General features: G+C 50.3%; 1 protein-coding gene across 2 annotated transcripts in view; it reads left to right on the top strand.

Annotated features, from left to right (window-relative positions):
• Positions 1-18,858, top strand: part of Abr (ABR activator of RhoGEF and GTPase) — a 146,904-nt gene that overhangs the window by 46,385 nt on the left and 81,661 nt on the right. Inside the window, exon 2 of one of the 2 annotated variants that reach the window (XM_059271234.1) lies at positions 5,370-5,554. In XM_059271234.1, coding sequence (XP_059127217.1) covers positions 5,370-5,554 — 185 coding nt within the window. Of the gene's footprint in view, positions 1-5,272; positions 5,555-18,858 lie in introns of those variants that run through there. The other variant, XM_059271233.1, reaches the window with a different exon arrangement.

The raw sequence follows: 18,858 nt of genomic DNA, 5'->3' as shown, positions 1-18,858 counted from the left end.
TAGTCTTAGGGCACAGTTTTGAATTATTCTGAGTTCATGGCTGTGCTGACTACTAAATCTTTTTGTGCCATTTACCAGATAAACTGAGCAAAGTTGTAGCAGTTAAATATACCTTTCAGGAGCCCTGAGAGTGTATTCCTTTACAGCTTTGGGCTTTATTAATTACTACTATTATTTTGTGGTGCTGGCCTTCACCCTCAGGGCCTCACACATCCTAGACAAGAAGCCTATCATTATTTTTAAGTTCTTGTTAATTTGATAGGAAAATTACACCAAAGGAGAAGGAAAAGTAGGTTGCACTTTCTTTGATTGCAGTGAGGTTAACCTTTAAAAAGAATATCTCTGGCCATTTGCTGTTCTATTTTAAGTTTTCTTCTTCTTTCCTTTGCTCATTAGAATATGACATAATTACCCTTTTCTCATCGGCTTTGTGAAAGTGCTTTATCCATCCAGGTACCGTGTGAGGAACACAGGGAAGTTCGTAGGAGAGGGTGCAGCTAGCTGGCTTTGAGGGCGAGAGAGGGTCTCATTGATGGGCAGAGGGCTGAGGAGAGGGCTTAGGCACCATAGCAGCAGGTGCAGTGGTCTAGGAGTGGGACAGGGGATGGGTAGTCATGGAATATTTTCCTTGCTATACACACCGTCACAAACATTGGTGGCTTTAAGCCACAGAGAGTTATCTCACACTGTGCACATTATAGGTCCCAGACCAAGGCCTGTTGGGAAGCCCTTTCTTCAAGGCTTCAAGGGTCGAATTCTTGCTTGCTTCTCTCAGCTAGTGCTGGCTGCATATGTTCCCTCCCTGTGTTCACGGGGCCTTTTCTGTTTTTGTTTTCCCCTTCTGTCTCCTAAGGACTTCAGGGGATTTAACACCTATGGGGGCGTTCATCCAAGATGATTTCAGTTTGAGGTCTTCCACTTGGTGACGTCTTCAAGTATCTTTTCTTTCAAGTAAGGTCATATTTATGGGTACCAGGGTTTAAGACTAGACCCTTTGGCTTATATACTCAGACAAATGTGGGAACCCGGAAATGATCTGATACTACAGGGCAGTAGGAGATGACCTTGGAAAGTGGAGGCCGGTGTGCACTACGAGGAGTCTTCAGCTGCTAAGTTTAGGCTGTTTGAACCATTGGAGTTAGCGGAGGACTGTGGCACGAGGTGTGATTGGGTTGGAGCTGGGCTGCTGTGGGGAGAAAATTGGCAAGAGTGGGGATTTGAGGAGATCCTTGCACAGTGGGCAGGAGGGGGCTGGAGAGACTTGGAGGTCTCCCATCATCTGCTGAACTAACCTCAGGTAAAAGTTGGGCACTGAAAGATGCATGTCCAGGAAATAATCAGAGGTGGCTGTGCAGCCCAGACCTCTCCATGGAGTGTTTAAAAAAAAAAGGGGGGGGGGAGAGGACGCAAAGGAAAGGGTGGCAGCAGTCTGGAGGGTGCTGTCCCCTGCCCCATCATTTTATTATGAGAAACTATCAGACATGGAGAAGGGTTGAGAGTATCGCACACTGAACAGCCCATTTACTGCTAGATAGAGTCTGCAATTACCACTTCCCCGTGGCTCCTCCCTTTCACATCTATCCATCTCCCCATCCCATCCGCTCTTACATTTTATGTATCTCAGAATTGCAGATGACTCCTTCAGGCTGGCAGATCATTAACCAAGCATTCAGTAGTCAGTGAACTGCATAAATATTAACTGTACTAAGATTTGGTAAATTCTGGTGGCTGCGTGTCTCTGTACCTCAGATCCCTGCCAAGGTAAGGGATGGTTTCATTGGCCCAGGAAGTTCCCTTGTGCCCACTGTCATCAGCTCCTGTCCACACCCCATTCCCAGAGGCTGCCAGTGTTTTTATGGTTAGTGTTTCCAAACATTGGTCAGCTTTGTCTGTTCCAGAACATTATACAAGCAGAAGCATTCAGGCTGTGCACTTGTATCTAGCTTCTTTCACTTAGCGTAGTATGTTCGAGAATTACTAATGCAGTTCCTTTTTGTTGCCTGGTGGTAGTCTATTTTAAGAATCTGTACACAGCGCAGTTTTTAAGAGATGGATGTTGAAAGATTCCACCAAGGAGATCAAGAACAGTGAAGGTAGTTGGAGAAAACTAAATACAGTAGTGGTTCATATAACATGGGCTTCTCTTTCTCTCCCCACTCCTAAACCTCCTCGCTTCTTGACTTCTCTTTTATAAAAGAAGTCTAGGGGTAGATCATTCCAGAGTCAAAAGGAGGCCATCATCCCGTCAGTGACTCAGATTCTTAGTCTTCTGTTCGGTCATCTTCAATTCTGCCGTCTGTCTTCAAAGTCAGCTTATGGTTGATCATGGCTGCTGTGGCTCCAGCCATACAAACTGGTGACAAAAGGAAGAACCATGAGGGCAGACCCAGTGTACTACTTCTTACTATTATTATCAAATTATATGTGTGTGGTGTGTTGTATCCTTGTTTCGTGAGCGCACACACATGTCCACCCAACACCCCCACCTTGAAACAGGGTCTTGCTATGTATTCCAGGCTGGCCTTGAACTTGTAATGACTCTTCTGCCCTGGCCTCCCAAGTGCTGGGGTTACAGGTCTAGGCTACCACGCCCAGCTGTTCCACTTGTTCATTAGTGAGGACTTAATCACATACTAAGAAATGTGGTCCCTCCACTAGCCGCTGAGCATAGTGCCACTCCAAATACAGTGGGGTTTCCGCCACCGAGAGGGGAAGCGGAGCTGACTGTCAGCGACTTCCATCGTCTTGCTTTCTTTTGAAACTAGTGGCCAGGCCACATCCGCTTAGTGTTCTCACCTGTGGCCTTCAGAGACTGAAGCCTGTCTGTGCTGGGTTTGTTTGTTTTTTTTCCCCCAGCCCTATTTTCCTAGAGAGTTGGTTTCTCCATCCTTTTTTATTTTATTATTTTTCTTTATTTATTATTAAGATATTTTCTTTTCCTTTTACATACCAACCACAGATCCCCCTCTCCCCCCTCCTGCCGCCCCCCCGTCCCCCCTCCCGTTTCTCCATCCTTTTATGTAGCCCTTTTCCTAATAGAAGTGTTCCATACTCCCAGTATTTTATGAAAGGCATGAACAAGGAAGGAGTGACCTAGAAATGCTTGTAGAGGACACTGTGCCGGTCTCCATGTCTGCACCCTGTACTCCCCTCCTTGGTCAACCTGTCCCATGCGGAGGGCCAAAGGCAGGTGCTGGGAGTTCTTTGCAGTGAAATTCAAATGGGATAAGATAGCCCTTGAAGACTCAGACAGACCCAGGTTGGTATCCTTTCCTTGATCTTAGGCAGATGTCTGAGGCTTAGTGGCCTCTTCTGTGAGAACTGCTTTGGAGAGGTGGGGTTAGACCGAGCGGGAGCTGGTGGGGTCTGATGTGCATACCAGATAAAAGGGTGCCAGAGACCTTCCTTTCCCGTGGGAGATGCCAGGTATTGTATTAGAAGTGAACCAGGGCATGGTCTCTTTTGGCCCATCTGTGAACTCTACCCTTGGGTACTACCTTCTTTCCTGTGATGCCTGATACAGGTCAGGCTAGCTGTTGGCTAGGCCAGGGGCCACCATAGTTCATTCACCCATACTCTTAGCTCCAGCATGACCAGGGAGACCCAGAGCCCCTGGAGGAGTAAAGAGGTCTGTGGGTTTTTGTGTACATGCCTGACCTGAGGAAATATAGCCTATGTACCCAGACACCTTACTGGGCATCTGCTGAGCCCTGGGAGAGGAAGTCGGCAGGAGCAGGTGCAGAGAGCCCAGGGGAAGCTATCGACTGCCAACAGCCAGATTGGACTGAGTGTAGCCATGGCCTGGCGCCCCAGTGACCTGGTGACACCATTCTCAGGCTGCTGGCTGCCTGTGGGCTGGTGTGTTATGACAGCGGAGGAGGAGCCTGGGCCTCCACAGAGAGCTTGACTCACGGGCCTGCCTGGCTTAGACCTCGGGCCTGCGATGGATGGTGCATCTTCCACTTGTTCATTCTGCTACTCACACTTTCCAAGAGCCTGCTGGGTGTCATTTTGTGGGTGCCGGGCACCCAGCCACAGCTGAAACACTCAGTTCCTGCCCCTGAGGCTTCCAGGAGGCCATGTGCTATGGGTACCGTAAACTGGGTTCCCAGGGAGAACATCCTGGAGGAAGTGATGTCTGAGCAGATAATGGGACAGGCCCAGCCAGGCTCCTCTGACATACTGGCCACAGTCCCCAAACCCAGGCCTCTGTCAAGGTTTAGGAACCATATGACAAATCCGTGTGTTTTCAGCAGGTCCAGTGTGCAGGGCACTGACTACCACCAAGGGCTCCACGACTCTTTGTTTGCTTTCCTCTGTGAGACTTGGTACCAGCTCCTTCTGGTCTTCCAGAGGCTGTACTCTTGACCCCTCCTCACTGATGACCCTGAACCAGGGTTCAAGTGGGAGGAGACTTTGCACCTTGCTCGCAGCAACCCTACCGTACTTTCAGACCTCCTGACAGTGGACTGGAATGTTGGAAACAACACCCCACTCACTGGCCAGTCGCTGGCTGGGAACGTTGCAGGGTCTTCAGGAGGCTGCCCTATAGCTCTTGTGCAGAGCCTAGCGGTACTACCCTGGTGGCCTACCCTGCTGCCTGCCCTCGGAGGGTACCTGTGTGGGCGCTGGAGCTTGTGTGGTGCTGGGAGCACTGAGGGGTTAACACAGCTCTACCTTCTGTCACCTCCTTCTCTGCCTCCTGCTCTGAGGGAATTATAGACACATTGCTGCCTTTTGAGGAGCCTGCTGCTCACCCGGTCCCTGCCAGGCCTGGGCACAACCCCTCTCTCCCACGCCTGCCTTCCTTGGGCTCTGTCCTGCACGCAGGGCCCCATTCAAAGGACTGAGGGCCTCCTAGGGCACACTTTCTGGGCCCTCCCTACCCCAAAGCTGCCCTGCTCACCCCCCAGGGATTGAGCTCAGTGTACCATGGTACCCAGGGAGGAGGGACCGAGGAAGTGACATCGCTTGGCCCGCCCCCACCTCCTTATTCCCTATAAAAAGCAAAATGGTGACTCAGAGAGAAGAGTTGGACTCGTCCTGCCTCCTTCTCCCGCTGTTAATTTTTAGACGTGGAATTAGGCAGGAGGCAAGGGAAACACAGCGCCACATACGCAGCTGACATGCTATTAGGCGGGTGGCGACAGCAGGGCCGCTCCTCCCCGGCTCCCAGCAGCCTCTGAGGGACTCAGCAGAGCTCCCACCCTCCCCCCCAGGCCTGGCTGTGCAGCCCCTGCCCTGGCCCGGGGTGCATGGTGCAGCAGGGACCATGGCAGCTGGGGGCCGGCGCCGGCGCCCACCGCGCTACCAGTCCCTGGCAGCCCTGGTGGAAGACTCTCAGTGGCCTTTCTTGTTCCTTGTCTCAGACTTCAGCTACGGTGCCGAGGACTACGACGCAGAGGGGCATGAGGAGCAGAAGGGGCCCCCCGAGGGCTCGGAGACCATGCCGTACATCGACGAGTCACCCACCATGTCGCCCCAGCTCAGCGCCCGCAGCCAGGGCGGTGGGGACAGCATCTCACCCACCCCACCTGAGGGGTTGGCACCTGGGGTAGGTACTCCTGTTTCCTCTTCTGGGGAGGGGAGATAGGACAGCTTGTGGGAAAAGTGGGCCAGGGTCTGCTTAGGACAGTATTGGAGTGGGGCTGGGGGAGGGCGGGCCTGGACCCCCGATGCCCTGTCATCTAGCTCCTCTTCGGGTACCCCTTTCCCTGCTCTGCCAGCTGTTGGTTCTGCTGCCTCCTGGGCATCCTCATTCCCCTTCAGCTATCTCTTCGTCTCTCATCAGGATGGGGAGGGGGCTCTGGAAGGACCAGGCTTCTCGATCTGTATCTGGCTGGGTGCACAGTGGCCTGCGGACAACGAGTGTCCCACAGAGCCAGGACTGGTCTCAAGCCTCCCGTGGGGTAAAACATAGTGCTTCTGTAGTGTTCCCCAGGACTGAGGGCCTCCAGCTCTGTTCTGTTCCACAGGAAAGGAATACGCCTGGGGTGCCTAAGTTCCCTGCATCCAGAAGAGGCAGGGACTCCCCCCTCAGAAACCTTCGGTAAGGAAGATTAAGTGTGCTTTGACAGGGCAGGGAGATAGGAATGTGTGGAGGATTGTAGTACTTCTAATTAATGCAGTTCCTGGTGACCGGGACGGACACTGGGCCCAGCTCATGAGTATACGCATCTGAAATACATGAGCAAGCCAGGCGGAGAGATTCCTTGGGGCTTTTTCTAGAGTTGGGGAAAAGAATCATAGCCATTTGTTTTGGTGGAGGGAGCTCAGTTTCACAGGTTCTTTTGGTTCAGCTTGTCCAGGCATATTTTGTGGGGTTCTCTTTCCTCTCTGAAGCCCCCAGGGAGCTTCAGCAGTGCTCTGTAATGCATTTCCCTTCTCTAATGCCTAACACCCCCACCCCACCTGGAGGCTGCCTGGACTCTACCATTTGGAAGAACCCTGCTCCTTCCCACCCTCTGCAGGCTCTTCACCCCCTCTTCACACACTGGGGTGGCTGTTATAGCCTTTGGCAACAAGGGCCTTGGCAACCAGCATCCCACTTGGGGGAAGCCACATTGTTGTCATAGCAACAGAGGCCCAGGCAGAGCTCAGCGCCTGCCAGGTGGTGCAAGTTTGGGAAGGGATGGTGGGGGGCAGGTAAGAGGTGGAGGGGATGGGTGTGGGTATTGTCCTGTTTCAGGTTCCCCACAGCCAGCATTCTGGGGTGTTGTTACCCTAAGGAGGGGTAGTGGATTAGAGACAGCCATTTTGGCCATGTAGAGGCAGAGTGTTTGGACCAATGGAAGAGGGGCTGTTCTGGGACCTGGACTCAGGCCAACCAGGAGAAAGAAGGAAGAGAGAACTCTGGTTCCCCATCTCTGCCTTCTGGTTGTAGGTCAGTGGGGTTCAGATCTCCCCTAGGCACTTAGCCCATATCCCACTGTAAGCAGCTGCAGGATGATGCTCCTATGTAATCTCCATGCAGGGCCTGGTCTGTGCATTCTCCTCACTTGTCTCTGCCTCTTGTCTCTCTTCCTCTCCTTCCTCATGACTACATTGTAGGAGCATTCACCCATGGATATTTGGATTTCCTGGTGACAAATCCTACCCATGCTTTATGCAGAGCAGGACTATGTGGTCCTGGTGTTCTCAGCTTTGGGTAGCAGCTTCACTTTGCTCCCATTGTTCTTGGTGGTCAGAAGGGAATAACTTGAGTGGAAGATCTTGAAATGTTAAATTTTACAGAGAGAACAGTCACCTGAAGTACTCGGGGCCCTCCGTACCGATTTTCACATCACTGATAGGTAGGGGGGGGGTCATTGATGCCAGTTGGGAATGGCTGGGACAGTTCCAGCTGCAAGCTAATCTACTCCTGCCTGCCTGCCCCAGCTACCCCTGTTCTACCCCTGCCTGCCTGGAGCTAGCTGCCTTTCTGCTCTTTCTATTGCATCACTGGCCCCATCTAGTGGACCTTGCAATTATTGCCATTTGCAATAGGGTGCCTGGAAGGTGCAAACCCCCTTTCCCAGTACTTGGGATGATTTGTTTTTGTTTTTTAAAAAAGTGTGTGTGTGTGTGTGTGTGTGTGTGTGTGTGTGTGTGTGTTTCTGCACTTGGCTGTGCTCATTTGGCCAGGCGGTCTCCTCCCCTGCTAGGCTTCCTGTTAGGAACTTGGGAACAGAGGGGATTTTTGGACCAAATCAGACAATTGTTCTAGATATTCAGATATCTAGCCTTTGGCACAGCCTGGCAGCTGAACTTTCCACACCCAAACATGCAGCCAAGCTGTACCTGGGAGATCAAAATTTGGTTTATATGTTAGAAAAACATAACCCGAATGGGTGGTGTGTGTGTGTGTGTGTGTGTGTGTGTGTGTGTGTGTGTGTGTGTAGGTACAGTTTGTATATAGAGAGATTTGATAGGAACTGACTTGTGGGTATGGAGTCTAAGAAATCCTACCCTCTGCAGTGGATGCTGGGAGGTTCAGGAGAGCCAATGTGTAGTTCTAGTCCAAGTCCAAAGGCCCGAGAATCAGGTGAGCCAAAGTAGAAGATTCTAGGTGAAAAACCAGTAGGCTTAAGCTCAAGGACACCCAGTGTTCAGTCTGAGTCCAAGGCTGGAAGAGACCGGTGTCCCAGCGCTAGCAGCCATGTGCGTGGAGCCCCTCTGTCCTTGTTTGTTTGAGACCCGATCTCTAAGTTTCTGAGGCTGTCCTGAAATTTACTTTGTAGGCCTGACACTCCTCATCCTTCTGCCTGGGCCTCCTGGGCCTGGGTCATGCATGCTGGCTGGGAGGAGCCCCTCTTTTTGATCTCAGTTGTCAGTAGACTGGATGAGGCAAGGCCAGCTCACCTTGGGGAGGGCATCTGCTTTGCTCAGTCGGCAGATTCAGCTGTTAATCTCATCGTGAACCATCATCCCACAGACACCCAGGATAATGTTTAGACACCCTATGACCCAGTCAAGTTGACACATAGAATGAACTATCAGTGTTTTGTGCCAGTAACCTAGAGCCTGGAAATAATGTAAGCTTTGGACAGATGAAAATATTGCTGACTGTAGGACACTGAGCAAGGGTCGTAATACCCCGGAGCCCCGTGTCCTCAGGTCTGAATAGCATTGGCTCCTCGGAAGGGAAGCGTGAGGAATGGCTGGGCTTGCTCACAGGGAGCCTTATTGCATTGAATACATTCAGTTCCAGCTCTCAGAAGGCAAAGGCAGAGGAATTGTGGCTTCCAGGCCAGACTGGGCTACATGAGGACCCCACACACACACAAACAAACCCACAAGACTTTTGTCATTGGTTTTCAGAGAGCTGGGACCAGCAGCATTGCAAGGACTCAATCTGGTAAATACATGCTGAGAATTGACGCTGCGTTTGCGTCCTCCTCCTTGAGACCTCCCTCCTGAGTCTGTCCTCTCAGGTGATACCCTCAGCCAAGACATGGTCTCCTCACTCCCCAGCATACCCTGCTGTGATATTTTCATCTTGGCTTGTGCCCCGGAGGTGAAAAAACCCTGCCCTTCAGGCCTTTCCTAAACCTAGGCTGGGCAGGGTACCCTGGCCCAGGGCCGGGGGTGACCAGTTCACTTGGAATGTGTTGGTCATTTCCCTGGGGAGGTAGGGTAATGACACCCCCACTCAACTTCCTGTCCCAGAACCACAATCTTAGAGAAAACCTCGTTCCCGTAGACCACAATTCCTGTCTCCTCTCTGGATGGTGCAGTCAGAGGAACCCCAGGACAGAGAAAAGATCTGGGTTTTGTCTGTCTCCTGCTACTTTGGAGGTGTGTCACCCAAGACATGTCACCCTCTCTGAGTTCATTTATTCATCTGTAAATGGCAGATACTGAGAATATCTTCCCATGTGTCCTGACAGCTGTCACAAGTCTGCCATGAGGTGTGGTTAAGGGCCAGAATGCCATGGAATCCATAATGTCCATTTGGGTGCAGACCTCAGCTGGCGTGAGGAACCCGTGATAGAAGTGAAGTGAAGTGACACCGTCATTACTGTCTCAGTGAGGGCTTCTGTGGCTGTGAAGAGACACCGTGGCCACAGCAACTCATGGAAAGGAAAATATTTCATTGGGACCGGCTTGTAGTTTCAGGGGTTTAGTCCATTATTGGCATGCTGGGAAGCATGGCAGCATGCAGGCAGACATGGTACTTGAGAGGGGCTGAGAGTTCTACATCTGGATTGGCAGGCAGCAGGGAGAGACTGCCCCACTGTACCTGACTGCACAGACTGCACCCGACTGGCCTGGCCACCCCTATGGCTCCCAGACCTCCTGCTAGCCTGCTAGGACCACAGTTCATGAATGTATTTCTTACCTGCAGGCGAGGCTAGTCCCAAAGTCATATTTATTCAATAAAGGTGTGATAATCTACAGGTGCTCAGGGCACTTCGGGTAGGAAGGTGGGCCCAGCCAGAACAGTGCTCTGCCTGTTCTGGCGTCTGATCAAACTAATGATTCCAGCAGATGTTAAGTTGCCCAAGAAACAAGCGTGGTAACAGGCAGCAAGAGTGTCCTCAAGCTGGATATGGTGGCCTGTTTCTGTAGCTAGCACCGAGGAAGCTGAAGCAGGACGATGTTTGAGTTTGAGGCCAGCTTGGACCCATGGGGAGTCCTAGGCTTGCCTAGACTAAATAAGGAGACAGTGTCTTAAAAAGACACTGAGCTACTGGGGTCCGATGCTCTGCCTCTCTTCTTTGTGTTCTCCCAGGGGCTCAGAAGGGTCCCAGAGAACCCAGCAGACTCTTAGTCTCTACTATATTGTTTTCTGTTGTTAGTGAGTTTCTCCACTGGTAGGTGCTAGCAAGGCCAGAGCAGTTTTCTGCCCTTCCCAGAGAGGATGCCCTCATTCACCTGCCCAGGAGTCATGTGCTGGTGTGGTAGGTGGTCCACACAGCCCTCACCCACTGCCTGAATGGCAGGAAGAAGTAGAGGAAGACTACACACACCATAGTACTCCATAGTACTCTAGTCTAGTCTTCTGCACTGCCTTGGAGGGTGGGCCTTACTCCTGTCGCATCACAGATGTGGGCCCCGGATGCACGTTGAGATGTAATGTAGGGTATGACAGGGCACTATAACTGCTGTCCTCTGCCCCTCCCCAGACATGAGCCTTTAGTACCCTTTTGCCTCTTTTGAGGCAGTCTCATCCTGAAGTACAGGCTGGCCTTGAATTTGCAGTCATCCTGCCTGGGCCTCTTGCATGCTGGGATTACAGGCTTGAGCCACTGTGCTTGTCTAAATTTTACCTCGTGCCATGTGACATGGGACAGTTTAGCAAGCATCATTCCCCTCTACTGTAAATGGGGGATAAATAATCATTTATTTATCATTCCTGCTTCTGCAGGAACCAAGGAACAGTTGTGATAAGGTGAACTGTCCTGGGGGTTAGTTGAATTTGAATCCATCTGGGATGTAAATACCACTTTGTCTTGGGCTTCTGCCTCTGGAGTGCTGGGATTACAGACCTGTGCCACTTACAGACCTGATGTTTGAACAAAGTAAACATATTACTCCATTAATATGAATGAAAACTATATGTCTTGTGTTGCTTTGGAGGACAGAAAGAGTAATTACTGTGAGATATGATTTGAGCTCAGTGGCCGGGTGGTGGTGGCACACCACTTTAATCCCAGCACTTGAGAGGCAGAGGAAGGCAGATCTCTGTGAGTTCAAGGCCAGCCTGGTCTACAGAGCGAGTTTCAGGACAGACAGGACTACACAGAGAAACCCTGCCTCTAAAACCAAACAAAAAAGATTTGAGTTCAGCTGTTAACTGTCTAGCAAGCTAGTCATGACAGAGTAAATGCCTGTAATCTTAGCATTTAGGGGGTTGAGGCAGGGGGATTGCAGTTCCAGGTTGGTCTGGGCTTCTTAGTAAGACCCTGTCTTGGGGGTGGGGTGGGGTGAGGAAGATAAGAAAATAGCTATCTAGCATTTGGACAAGTAATGAGCTTCCTGTTCTTGGAAGGATCCCAGCAGAGGCTAATGACTGAGGCAGAGAAGAGATTCCTCCCTTGGTAGATATCTTTTGGAGTGCCTTTTGCTCTAGGATAACACTTCATTGACTGAGTTCTATAGGAACCATTGTCCTAATCTGAACCCTCTTTTTATCTGATTCTTGGGAGACCCAGGGCTGTGTATATGCTAAGCAGGTGCTCTATCACCAAGCCACATCCCAAGCCCCCAGATTCCGCCTATATGAAGGTCATCCATGCAACATCTGTAAGAAATGCACAATATCCACAAGCCAGGTGGTGGTAATGCACGCCTTTAATCCCAGCACATGGGAAGCAGAGGCAGAGGCAGGTGGATCTCTATAAGTTCGAGGCCAGCCTGGTCTACAGAGCAAGTCCCAGGATAGCCAAGGCTACACAGAGAAACCCTGTCTTAAAAAGCAAAACCAAAAAACCAAAAAAAAGGGCTGGAGAGATGGCTCAGAGGTTAAGAGCACTGACTGTTCTTCCAGAGGTCCTGAGTTCAATTCCCAGCAACCACATGGTGGCTCACAACCATCTGTAATGAGACCTGGTGCCCTCTTCTGGCTTGCAGGAACACATGCAGGCAGAACACTGTAAACATAAAAAAAAAAAAAAAAAGAAAGAAATGTACAATATCCCCAAAAGAAAGTCATGTGACCTTAGGTGGGATCTTAGGGATGGAGTCATGGTGGAGGTAGAGATAAGGGAGCTGTACAACCACTGAGTGTGGAAAAGTCCCTAGAGGGTTGAGAAACAGAATGGTCTGGTGTGGGTGAGTTATTGGGTTTCCAGGAAGAGGTTGGAGGTGAGTCTCTGGTGGGCCTTCCCCCATCCCCCGCCACTCCCACCCCATGTTCCTTCCCACACACCTGCCAAAGGAAGAAGGGGAGAAGAACTGGTGTTTACTAAGTGCTTAGCACAGTTCAAAATGCTGCCCTGTGTGCATCAGGCCTCCTGGCAGCCCTAGAGATGGCGCAGTAACGATCCCCATCTTATGGAGTCAGACACACCACCTCTGCACAGCAAGGCTGTTCCCATTTTATAGATGAGGAAACCAAGGCACATTTAAATGCTTTGCCCTGTGTTACAGAACTGGCAAGAGGCAAAAACTAGAATTCAAATCCAGAATCCAATGGAGTTTATTCTCTCTCTCCCTCCCTCCTCCTCCCTCCTCCTCCCTCCTCTCTCCCTCCCTCTGTCTCTGTCTCTGTCTGTGTGTGTGTGAGTGTGTGTGTGTACTGCCTCCATGCGTGTGGTCAGAGGACAGCCTTGGGTGTTAGTCTTTGCCTTCTGTCTTGTTGGAAAGCAAATCTCTTTTACTGTTTTCTGTTGTGTATAACAAGTTTGGTCTGTAAGCTTCTGGAGACTTCCATCTTAGCCTCACATTCCCTGTAACAGGAACATGCTGGGATTACAGATAATTGCACTATCAGGTGATCAGGTTATGTAGCAAGCACTTATTCCACTGAGACATCTCCTGAGTCCTGAGTGTTTATTAAACACTTTATTTATTTAGTATTTGTGTGTGTGTGTGTGTGTGTGTGTGTGCTCTCATGAATTTATGTGCACCACAAGTGTGCAGGAGCCCATAGAGGCCAAAAGAGGGTGTTGGATTCCCTGGAGTTGGGGTTACAGACAGTTGTGAGCCACCATGGGAGTGCTGGGAACTGAACCCAGGTCCTCTATCCTCTAGAAGAGCAGTAAGCTCTCTTAACCATTGAGTCTTCTCTCTAGCCCCTGATTTTGTTCATTTGTTTTACCATATAAGCAGCATTGGCTTATACCCAATAGCTTTATGCTATTGAATTCTATATGAGTTTTGTCTGGAGACAGTATCACACTGTAGCCCAGGTTAGCCTTGAACCTATGGCAGTTCTTCTCTCTCTGTCTTCCTGGAACTTGACAACCATGAGCCACCATGCCAGACTCATAGCAATCTTTTGAGTGTTGTCTGCTGTGATGGAAAGGGAAGGCAGAGAAAGGAGCAAGGGTGTGAGGGGTGAGAGTCTGGTTCTTTCTGTGGCTCTAGTGACTCCACCTGCCTTGGCACTGCTCCAGGGGCCTGCCAAGCTCCCCAGCCTGGTGGTGGGGCTTGAGCTTCTGCCAGGAGAGTTAGATGAAGATCTTCAGGCCAAGGAAACTGCATCTGGCGAAGGCTTGGAGGTGGGAATGTGCCTAGCCCTTTCTTGAGTTCTTGTCCCAGTGTGACGGGTTGAGTCATCAGTGAGGAGCCAATGGGTCAGCTGCCCTTGTTTGGTCTGACTTAGTGGTTTCCTGTTGAGCACAGAGTGAGCAGTGTTTGAGAATGAGTGATGTGATGTCAGATGAGCAGTGTTTGAGAATGAGTGATGTGATGTCAGAGGAGGGGTGCGCCAGAGAATGGTCATGTGATTGCCTGGAATCCTTCCACACCTTCTCTGTGGCTATAATGGTGAAATCCAAAGCCCTCCACCCTGTCAGATTCGATCACTTGATTCTTTGCTGGCCTGCCAACCTCCCACTTGGAATTTAACTCTACAAGACTACCCTGACTCTCTCCGTCTCCATCAGTGTGGCCTGCCCATTCATTGTTAGTTTACTTTATTGTGTTCTGAGGCTTGATGGTAAGGACTTGTGTGTGAAGGAAGCATTCTACTACTGAGCTTGTTTCTTTGAGACAGAGTCTCCCTGTGTAGCCCAGTTTGGTTTTGAACTTGTAACCCTCTTGTCTTAGACTCCTAAGTGCTAGAATTTCAAGTGTGTATTGCCATGCTCAGCTAGGGCTGGGTTTTCATGTCACCTCCTCCAGGGAGTCTCCCATGGGTTCTCATTTATCAGATGCGTCTGTTTGCACCCTCCCAATTCATTCTAAATTCCCGCCATAACACTGTGTGTGTGTGGGAGGGGAAGCAGTTATACAGCCTTGAGAATGCTAAGTACTCACTCTGTGACTGAGCGACACCCCAGCCCCCACATTTCTTTTTATAACTTCATTTTCTCTGATTACATACTCAAAATTCTCAGTGATCAGAAATACATCATCTAGTACATGAACACTCACATCCTACAGAGAACTATTGAGAGTTTATTTAATTCTCCTTATTTTTTTCCCATATGTAGACTATATATTGAAATGAGATCACACTATTGGTAGGTAGCTTGTTATTTTACTTGGTGAAGACTGACATACCTGGAATTGAGATCTACTGCATTCCTTTTGTAGTATTTCATTCTATGGATATACCAGAATTCATTTAACCAGCTCCCCTCTCCCTCCCTGCTTTCTTTCTTTCTTTCTTTCTTTTTTTTTTTTTTTTTAAAGGAGGGATTCAGAGGGGGTGGGGCAATGCTGGGGATTGAACCCAGGGCCTTGCACAATTGGTCAAATACTCTGCCACTGAGTTACAGTTCTAGTCCTAATCAAGCCACTTTTTGTGTGTTGCTTTGAGATTGGTGTATGTGTGTGTGTGTCTGTGTGTGTGTGTCTGTGTCTGTGTGTGTGTGTGTGTGTGTGTGTGTCTGTGTGTGTGTGTGTGTCTGTGTCTGACCACTGTATAGCTCAGGCAGGCCTGGGACTCGAAATCTTCCTGCCCTGGCCTGAGTGCCAGAATTACTGGTGTACCATCAACCAGATTCCGCTTCACGCTGTCAGACGTGTGGCCTCTTAGCAGTCTTTGCTGCTCTCTCACTCCACTGAACACTTGCATGCACACACCTTTGTGCCCTTTTAGCGGTGTTCTTTTCAGACAATTCCCTAGAGTGGAATTGCTGAGTCAGAGGGTGTGAACATTTAAAATCACAATAGCCATTTCCACGTTACCCTTTCTGGAGTTGTACCTCAACAACATAACTAAAATGTGCCCCTCCCCAGTCAGTCCTGCCTTTCCTTTGGCACACCCGTGGGAGTCAGTCACATGACCAATCTGCTCCTGAGACGTCAGCTCCACAAAGGGCAGTGTTCCCCATTTGCCACTACATTCTGAATGTGAGCACAATGCCTGGTATACAGTAGGCCGTTAATAAGTGCTTGCTGATTGAGTTGGTAAGGGAGTGAGGGTGGAGATTTGAATGTGAAGAAATCCCTCCGTGTGTGTGTGTGTGTGTGTGTGTGTGTGTGTGTGTGTGTGTGTGAGAGAGAGAGAGAGAGAGAGAGAGACAGACAGACAGACAGACAGACAGACAACCCACTGCAGGCTTTGAGATGTTGACCTAGCAGGTGTCAACAGTCTTGACCGATACCTATTGCCATAGGAAGTTCACGGCCCTTGTGTCAGAAGTCTCCATTGGTACCGTGCTGCACTAGGAAGTTCACAGCCCTTGTGTCAGAAGTCTCCATTGGTACTGTGCTGCACTAGGAAGTTCACGGCCCTTGTGTCAGAAGTCTCCATTGGTACCGTGCTGCACTAGGAAGTTCACGGCCCTTGTGTCAGAAGTCTCCATTGGTACCGTGCTGCACTAGGAAGTTCACGGCCCTTGTGTCAGAAGTCTCCATTGGTACCGTGCTGCAGTAGGAAGTTCACGGCCCTTGTCCTCCATGCTCCTGTTTCAGCTGCCCTCTGTGTACTTATGTCCTGCTTCTTTTCTCTCCTGTCCCCTAACTGCTTCGTGAAGCTCCTCAAGAAACCGTCCCTAGGGCTGGGGAGTGAAATAGCTTATACAAGACCCTGGGTTCCAGCCAAAAGGAAAGAAAGGAAGAAGCCCTTTCTTTTGGGCCTTCCTCCCTTTGCCTGGGAAGACCTCCCTGTTTCCAGGTGCTGCTCAGAGGCCCACCAGGTTCCCTTCTCAAAGCCTGCAGTCTTCAGCTCCCCACACATGGCCTTCTCTGCCTCCGCCCTCTCACCCCATTACTGCCTTAGTCAGCAGACACTCTCCAGTGAAGTTTTTCCTTGGCATGGATACCTGTGTTCACGCCATCCTACTTTTCGTACGTCCCTCACCTCGGGGATTTGAGAGTATACCAGTGGTACGGTTTGGTCACACATGCCAGGCCTCCTCGGGGTGTGATGCACATGTGCCAATGAGCAGATAGATGGACAAAGGAGATGGGGAGTCCCAGTGCAATGTTTTTTAAGGGCTGTGTAGGTGTGAGGTGTTGCAGAGCCTAGCTGGCCTGTGGTTTGGAAGAGGGAAAGACAGAAGAAGCAAAGAGTTTGGTAAAAGGGGTGTGTGGGGCCGTGGGTACAGAGCCACAGGGTGACAGCCCACTGATGGAAGTGGCGAGGCCAGAAGGGAAGCTGGGGTGGGGAAGAGGAGGGGCTTATTGGTGTGGATTTGAGGAGCTGAGGGGGGTTGCTGCTCTGACTTCAGGTGAGGAGATGCAGCTGCCTGTGCAGGTCTCAGGTCTAGAGGTGACAGTGCAGGAGAGGGGGATGAGGTCAGCTCTCCAAAGGCTGGGAGCGTAGGGCTGTGGGATGGGACCTTGAACCATGACTTCATGGGTACAGGAGGCGGGAGGAAAGATCGACCTAAACCCACTGTGTGGCCCCAGAGGCCCGAGCACTTCGAGAAAATCAGAGGACAAGGGTCATATTGGCTGTTTCTCTGGAGAGAAGGGTCTGGAACCAGGCTGGGCAGTCAAAGTAGAGAGGAAACCTAGGTCTGGGGCCTTCTTGCACATTTGGGAGGGAATGGGAGGGAGCACCCTGGGGATTTGTGAGTCATTTCCCCTCCAGAGGGAGGACGGAGGGCCTGTGAGTGGAGCCTCTGTGTCCACTGAAGGGGACATTCTTGTTACTCACTGGAATTTCCAACCAGTTGGAGTGGGTGGGGTAGTCTTGGATGTTTGGGGAGCAGTTCTGTGAGGTTCAAGGGTTTAGGGAAGAAGTGGGTATTGAGTCTACTATGAGTAGGAGTGTGGGGAAGTTAAGGTACCCTAAAATTAGACTGCTTCAGGGTACCTCAAGTTTTCTTGGGTTGGCAGTAGGGACATAGAAAGACCCTATTGTGCTGCCTGCCGGTCTGACCCACTTGGATACTGTATGCTGTGCATGTAGAGCCCACAGGGTAGAAGACAGAAGAACCTGTAGCACAGGGCACTGAGCTGGCACACTTGTGCCCTAGGGAATGCCAAGCCTGGCTGTTCCCAAACCATGGGAACAGCCTCACCCGCCCAAACCAAATGAGGAATTGTGCCTCGAGAGGGCCCTTCAGATGTGTCTTGGCTATTTATAACTCAGCCAGAGCAAAACTGGACTGAGAGAGAAAGTAATGGATGACGGGTACGAGATGTCTTTGCAGGGCCCTGGTGGGACAGAACCGGACTGGCCCAGGCGCTAGAGATCCCATCACACCTCTCTCAGTCTGTTTCAGTTTGGGTGACAGGATGGAGCCTGCATCTGGTGAGGGCAGGTTTTCTGCTATTGACCAAATGGCAAGAGCCTCCCCCAGACTTCAGAGTTCCAGAAAATGTGTTAAGGAGTGGGATGAGAAACCACTCGTTCCCTTTCATCCCCACTGGCCTTCTACATGCTGCTTCTCAGCTAAGGTGCTCAACAGAGTAGAGAAGAATTGACATAGTGGCCCCAGCTGAGACAGTTTGCCTTCCTTTGGAAATGGCCTCAACTGTTTGACTCTGCCTGGTGGCTGTATGATTGCCACTTGTGTTGTGTATGAAAGGCCGTCATAAAAGGCACATGAGGTTTTGACGGACAGATTCAGACACGGCACCACCTGGTTGGGGGCACCTGTTCCACAGATTGACAAAGATAAAGTGGTGGGTTGGTATATGAAGCTGGATTTTATTCCAGGCTGCCGGATATTCTAAGAGGCGATGGGACAGAAGGACACTTAAGAGGAAACTCCTCCCATATAACCACAGCTAACAACCAGTTGCAAGAATAAAGGCATCCTTAAGCCTAGCTCAGAGCAGAGATGTGGTTTACAATGTGCTGTGCTTTTTTAAAAATGTAAATTACTTGCTTTCATTTTTAAAGTCAGGAGATTTTGTATAAGCATTCATGTTTTCCCTTATGTGTGGTGCCACAGGATGAGACAGAGGCAGGCAGATCTCTGAGTTCCAAGCCAGCCTGATCTACAGAGCTGGTTCCAGGATGGCCAGGGCCACACAGAAAGACTTCCTCTCAAAAACAACTGTAGGGAGCTGGGGAGATGGCTCAGTGGTTACAAGCACTTGCTATTCTTGCAGAAGACCTGGGTTCAGTTCCTCCATCTACATGGTGGTTCACAACCATCTGTCACTACTGTTCCAGGGGATCTGAACTGGATCTGAGGTCTTCTGACCACTGCAAGCATGAGACACACAATTGGTACACACACACACACACACACACACACACACACACACACACACAGAGGCAGGCAAAACAATCATACATGCACAGTAAAATTAAAACAAAACAAAACAAAAAACCAAGTCTAGCTTGGCGACATACAGAGA

The sequence above is a fragment of the Peromyscus eremicus genome, chromosome 8a, assembly GCF_949786415.1.
Source record: "Peromyscus eremicus chromosome 8a, PerEre_H2_v1, whole genome shotgun sequence".
In the NCBI taxonomy this organism is placed as follows: Eukaryota; Metazoa; Chordata; class Mammalia; order Rodentia; family Cricetidae; genus Peromyscus; species Peromyscus eremicus.
This window is presented reverse-complemented; position numbering and strand designations above follow the sequence as displayed.